At 32.1% G+C, this 7,502-nt stretch overlaps 1 protein-coding gene across 1 annotated transcript; it reads left to right on the forward strand.

Annotated features, from left to right (window-relative positions):
- The first annotated feature begins 549 nt into the window (after positions 1-549).
- Positions 550-1,681, forward strand: LOC147067225 (cytochrome P450 6B1-like). The gene is given in 2 exon segments (XM_085954952.1): positions 550-763; positions 1,416-1,681. Coding segments are annotated over 2 exon segments (480 nt in total).
- The last annotated feature ends 5,821 nt before the right edge of the window (positions 1,682-7,502 follow it).

Below are 7,502 nucleotides of genomic sequence, written 5' to 3' on the forward strand. Positions count from 1 at the left end.
GAGAATATATCTTATAATATAATATATCTTATTTAAAGCGATTTTAATTTTTTTTCAGTCTGTAAATTTAAATAGTTTTTACATTAAGTTACATGAGTAGGGTTAACTTTAACATATTTATTTTTTTTAAATTTTACATTTATTCCAAATAAATTTAGAATCAGTCCTATGATCAATGCTAGAAGCAAACTCATTAGAATTCATCTTTTTCTTGTAACCAAACGCTTTTATCGCTATTAAACAAGCTTTATTGTAATATTTTGTTTTAATATGCAGCTTTTCTTAATTTTTAACAGGACGAAGAGAGCTGGTGAGATAAAATGATTTTAATATTTTCTCGAATTCCGCTGACCCCGCACAAACGACCACAAACGCCACGACCACATGTGACTACTCTGCATATTAATACTAACTTTAATAACCGAAAAAGCTTAAAATCTTTGCAAATTCAAAATATTTCTGAAAATGGAACAATCAGCGTTTTTTCAGTGGGAGGTTTTTTTTGCAGAGAGCAAAGAAACTTTTCGCGATGATGGCACCAGAGTAACGATGATGCAGATTACAGCTTAGGAGTTTGTCTTCTTCCTGGCGGGCTTCGAAACCTCCTCAAATACTTCAAGCTTCGTCATGTATGAGCTAGCTCTTAATCTAGACATCCAAGCTAGGGTGAGAGATGAAATCGACGAGGTGTTGGCGAAACATGATAACAAAATTACATACGATGCTTTGACCGAGATGTCGTATCTTTCTAATGTAATGGATGGTGTGTACAATTATTATGTAAATATTTATACTATATTATTATAGCCGTACATAACCATTATTTTCCAACACGTAAATTTAATGTAAGTTCATAGTTAAATCACTGCTAACCTTTTAATTACCACATTTAAATAACACGTAATTATATCGAATGGCCAACGACTCCAAAACGCGCCAGTCGCTGTGTTAGCACTAAATGAGTTAATATATTGCACTGTGTAGCACACCCTATTAAGAGCATAGTGTCAATATGTGTGTTTATTCTATTTTTATGTTATTGAACATTTATCATTATTAAGACGCTTACAATTACCCATTCACTGCGGAACTTTTAATTAATATTTAATTACTACATTTAAATAACATGCTAAATCTCTTTAAAAGTACCTACAGGTATTTCTCGACTTACGACACTTCGCCCTCGAGTGACATAACAATATTTTTTTACATAATAATAATAATATTGTTATAGAATGATTTATGTATAATATCACCATACAAATAGTTTTTCAATACGATGGTTTTAGTATTTTGTAAGAAACTGAACTAACGATCAAATAATAAAATTATTGAAACGTCTTGGTTATAAGTCGAAGAATACGTGTATTATGTTATTAAAACAATAGATCATCAATTTTCTTTATAATTTTCAGAAACTCTCAGAAAATATCCGGCTGTGCCCTTATTTTTCCGAGTATGTACCAAAGACTACGTCATTCCTGAAACTGACGTTCTGATCAAAAAGGATACGGGAGTTTTAATATCTATTCTGGGGATTTACAGAAATGAAAAGTACTACCCAAATCCAGAAAAATTCGACCCAGATAGATTTACGCCAGAAAATAAAGCAACTAGAAATCATTTCACCTATTTAGCATTTGGACACGGACCCAGAACCTGTATTGGTAAATATAGTTGAACTTATATAATATGCGTTTATTTATGAAAACTAAAGTCTCCAGAGTGCATATATTATGTATTCTTCTTCTTCTTCTTCCACCCTGTCACGTCCCAACATTGGGACATAGGGCAAGCACAAGTTGGCGCCACTTCCATCGGTTCATCGCCAACTCTTGCGTCTCCCGCCATGTCAGACCTGCAACACGTAGGTCGCTCTTGTAGCACCGCTGCGGGGCGAGGGAGGGCCGGCCACGGCGACGGAACCCTTGAGGCTGTGCCACAAGGGTACGAAGTGCCGCACTCTTTGGCGGCATCCGGAATACGTGTCCCAGCCACGTAAAGCATCTCTTCGTGATAACTTTAATCACCGAAGGCGGTTGTGTCTGCTCACGAACTCGGGTGTTTGTAATGCGGTCGTACCAATGTACCCCTAAGATTCGGCGGAGACATCGATTCTCAAAGCTCAAAATCTGAGACTCTTGAAGCTTAGTAAGATGCCATGTCTCACAGCCATACAGGAGCACAGGTAGCACGCACGCGTTAAACAAACGACATTTGTTCCTCACAGAATACAGCCTCGACCTCCATGCGACTCCAAGTTGGTTGAACGCAGAGCCCGCCACACCCATGCGGATTTAATACGTAATTGTATTCAGTTCGGTCAGGTAAAACGATATAGTTAAAAAGAAATGATAGATTATTATGGTACGTTTTATAGAATCATCTGTAGATAATATAATATAGTATGTTGGGCTTATACAGCGGCGATTGTCAAGAACATACATATATGTAGCGGCTTTCGTGGTGTAGTGTGTAAGGCTCTGGCCTTTCGTCCAGGAGCTCCGGGTTCGATTCCCAACTGCTTACCACATAGTCATTTAACGGTTTTTGTTAACTGTCAATTCTTGGTGAAACGATATTATATTAATTAAAATAAACTACAATATGTAGTACTTACATACTATATAGTTTAATAATCATCAAAGTTAGTTTAGTCCATATCAATGGGGCATTATCAGCTGATTCAAATTACGCAATACTACAACTATGTATATCAATAAAATTTAAAGACTTTACGAAAATATCATAGTAAATACAGAACGCAAAATGTTTAGAGTAAATTGAACACTTTTACTGTAATATAATAATTATTTATCTTTAAAATTAAAGTTATGACGCACGTATTAAGAAAATAACAATTCCATATATAACAGCTATAGCTACGGATATCGTATATCCCTAAATTTCCTATTATTTTTATATTTAAAACTACAACGATTATGTACCTACAGTAATACCTATATATTATATTAATATGTTTTATATAATCATGGAAATTTATAGAATGTCAAAAAGGGCATATTTCCTACAAAGTATAGAAATTGATCAGACTCCAATTGACAGAAATAAATATACCTATAACCTTTTTTTAGTTTTACAGGACATTTAAGCCTTAAGCACTAATCATGTGATTGCAAATCTTAATAATTACCTATTTACAATGGAAACGTTTCAATTATACACTTGTAAAATTTAGTAAAAATTATGAATTAAAATACCGTATTTCCTCGATTATAAGAAGCACTCTTATAATTTACATACCAATATAATATAATATGTAAACTTTATTATAACAGACAAAGTCATACAAATAAAATAAAAAGTATTTTATAATAGGCATAATATTATGTATGTACTATCACCATCAGAGTCCGAAATTTCTTCAGATTCGGTACCGCGCCGGACCAACTGACCCACCCCCACTACTAGTAATCACTGATGATTCATTACAACCGCGGAATTTTGCAGCATACAAAATAGGAAAAAAACATGTGTGCTTTAATCGAGGAAATACTGTAGGTCCTTTTTCATAATTATAAAAAATACCACAATCCCAACAACTTAACAAATAATAGCTCATAATTATTATTTTGTGTGGAGATACTTGCTGTTTTGCATTTTCTTACAAAGCGATTTGAGAGATTTCACATAATGTTAATAATTATTAATTAGTTTTCAGAATATTATTCTGTCAGAATATGAGCTGTCAGTTTGTAAGAAGACAACAATCCCAATGACATTCGCTACACAATCACTTCTGATGATAGCAGAAAAGGGGGTTTTCTTAAAACTGACGAAAAGGGTCAAGTAAACAGCGAATAAACGTTTTTGTTTAGATAATACTACGGATTAAACATATATTGTAGTAACAAAATAAGATAATCTAAAGTGACTAAAATAGTATATAAGGAAATGTTACAACCATAAACAATTCAAGAAAATAGTAATAATACTCGTAGTAAAGTATTTTTTTATTATTTACATTAACACAAAAAAAATACACTTAGTAGTTTAATATGTACATAGTGGTTAGATATACTTAAGAGCGTACTTCAGTGAAACGGCAAATAATTTTCAACAGTAGGTGCGACGAAATTTCTCACTCGTTTCCAATTGGAGACCGATAGTCGATAGATATTATTATGTATTTTTAAAAAATGCAAAAATTTATCTATTAAGGGTAAAAATGATTTTAAGCAACTTTTTAGATGTAAAAATTGTCAAATGGTGACTATAAAATTGTACTCTGTGCTATAAATTGATCTCTCTCGTAATCAACCCTGCTCATAAGAGTCATAAGTTATATTACCATGAATCACAGAACATGTTAATTTCTGTTAATTCTGAGTTCCCTGCTATGAGTCTACCCGATAATGATTCCGGCCTCTTTAGGGTTCTAGAGAAAATTTCCCTAAATGATTACACTTTGGTGGTGGGGTGAGGGGGGGGGGGGTGATGGGGGGGGGTGACAGTATATTATAGATTCCAACAAATATATAGTAATATGAATAAGTAAGTACCTAAGTACCTATGAAGCAAAAGAGCTTCTTTACATTTTTTTAAACACACATCAATCAATCAATAAGTTATCCAAATTAGACTATATAACTTTATTATTTTTAATTTAAACAATCGTCAAAGTGGCTCAGTACAATATTTTAATATAATATAGATAATAAAATATATACCTAATGTAATATAATTACCTAGAAACCCCTCAAAGTTGTGTTATTATGTTTATGCGCATAATATGTCAAAGTGTAAGCGATGGAGAGAAGTCATTTTGCCTTTGTGCTCAATTATGCATTATGATTAAAAGTACCTATTTACATAAATTGAACATTTTATTTAACCGTAATTTATTTATCTGTGTGCTTAAATGCCTCCTTTAACCCCGAACATCACAGAGTGTAATCAGTGCACTATGAAATTTACGCACGCATTTCTGTAATATGAAACCAGATAAAATAATTGAAACCTTCCTTAATTGACATCTATCGGTCAACATAATTTTGAGTCGCTTGTATTTTTTTTCAATTTATATTGTGCCATTCATGGCAAAAAGTTTGCCAGTTGATTACTTGAATGATTTTACATCAATTTCATCAATCACCAAAATATTACAAAATTGTTAAAATTTCTGTCGTGGTACTTCCTTTATTTCTTTAATTCAATGATGTTTTAATAAAAACGTGTCCTTATGTCTACACTCTAAATAGATACTAAAATTCTCTCGGGGATCTCAAAAGGGGAGTGAGATATCTTCTCGATGACTTTATAACAACGTTTAAATCCCGAGTTTCGAGAAATAGGAAATACACTTAAATACATTTTAAAGAATAAGTTATTTTAAATTGTTAAGTACGTATCATAATTTGCATTAAAGTTTGTCATGTAAACGCGCATTCAATATTGGTAATATTTGAGGACACCCGGTTTGTGTTGCTTGCGGTGTAGGGCCTGATTATCATGGAGTAATAAACCAAACCCGGCTTCAAAACGTTTGTCTATGTCGTCTAGCTTTCACATTTTTATCGTATTAAACTGTTCTGTGATTAGTGCCAATTAATCATGCGTACTTTGTCATTACATGATATGCTACGTGAACTAAAAAGTGATACTACATTCATAAGTAGGAAATAGAAACTCATTTAGCACACAAAGTAATACAAACTTATTAATATAGTATTTTTTTCTTATGTCTTATAAGACAAGGTGTGTCTATTTGTCAATTTTCCTCTCGACGTTGACCGAAACTTTTGTTTTAACGCGTCTAATATATTATTATAACGGTGGGTAATAACATTACCTAAATATGTCACAAAACATTCATTCAACCTGCTCCACATACAAAAACTGATTTAATAAATAATATTATCGACGCGTAAAATGGCCAAAAACGAAATAAGTATTTTGAACAACAGCTACGTTCTTAATTCAGCACGCACCTGCAAAATGTTGTGGTTAAAAAATCGACAGAAGAAGCCGCAAGTAAGGTGACACGGTTTTCATCACTTTTAGCTCGAAAAGTAATGACATTTTACGTCAATTGTGTAATAATAACATCGATGTTATGGATATTATACTTAACAAAGACATTTCTTAAATTAAGATCTTAATTTCCGATGGTCAAGCGTCAAACTTTAAGTAAAAAGAGTCGTATCTAGAACATTAAGTATGTACCTACCTAGAGAGAATACACAACACCTCAGCATGAATGGCTTCCAATTCAAAATTAAAACCAGACGAGCTTCTTTTTTATATTCCTTTGATCTAATCAGTAATCGTAAATGTTAAATAAAACCTTATTATATGAAGATGGCGCCAAATTATAAGCCGCTTAAAGCTCATTAATCATATTCAACAATATTTATTCACTTTCTAATCCAATGTCAATTTTGGAAAATGGATTTGTGTGTGCATTAATACGTAAAAGCACATAATATCGTCAGTGTTTTGTTAAAAGGGCGAATCAACCATTTTGGCGAAATCGAGATTTTAATGAAAATACAATATGTATCCTCTAGCTTTGTTGTATAAAAATGGCGAATTTTTATCTCTACAGGAAAGTACTTAAAAACGATAATCGACTAAAATTAAATTAATTAAAATTACGAAATAAAAAGTAAATGTGACATATTAGGCCTTTTAAAATATTATATAATAATACCTATTATAATGACAGTATTCTTTCTAAGCTTTATTATAAACTTGTTAGATATTTATAATCATATACAGGTAAAAAACAAATAAATGTCAAAAGTTAAAAATCCTCCTCCTGTAATGTAGCATTTTGGTTAATTCGCCCTTTTTACAAAACACCGACGATATGTACTTTACTTAATTTTAAACAATCATCATTTAATGTAACTAAAGGCGGGCTATAAATGAACCGGAGCGGATCAGAACGCAGCTCCGGTGTGTGTAATCCTCGAGACTATATCATTTCGTCTCGTAGAAATCTTATAAAAACCATTCTGGTAAATATATGAATTATTAGGAAAATATTATTTTCATTTACATTACACATTTTTAGGAATATAACAGAAAGATTGAACACGTTTTCCGGTTCGTTAAATATTCAATCTCGAGCGCTGAATGTAAATGTACATGCGGACGTTTTCACGGCAACTGCATATTAACGACCTTTCAACAGCGCAATAAATATCTGGTATTACTTAGTGATCAAATTTACAGTACCTACCTACCTACATTATTTTTCTAATATAGATTCTTTGTTTTGTATTATTTAAAAAAAATAGTTCATACCTACCTAATTATTTAGTTTCTACTATTAGAGGTGATTGAAAAGATAATTCTTGAATTTCGATAAATGAAATATAAAAACTTTCGAGATTTTTCATTTCTCAATGAATCATCAATGAGGATCTCAAAAGTTCGAGAACTTGTTACTAGGAAAATAAAGGGAATTTGAAACGGACAAACAGTGCCGTGAATTTTAAATGGAATGTCTTGAATGGACCGGAAGAAATAGGCAA

The sequence above is a fragment of the Rhyacophila brunnea genome, unplaced genomic scaffold, assembly GCF_057557595.1.
Source record: "Rhyacophila brunnea isolate RB1 unplaced genomic scaffold, BYU_Rbru_1.0 scaffold_4, whole genome shotgun sequence".
NCBI classification, from domain to species: Eukaryota; Metazoa; Arthropoda; class Insecta; order Trichoptera; family Rhyacophilidae; genus Rhyacophila; species Rhyacophila brunnea.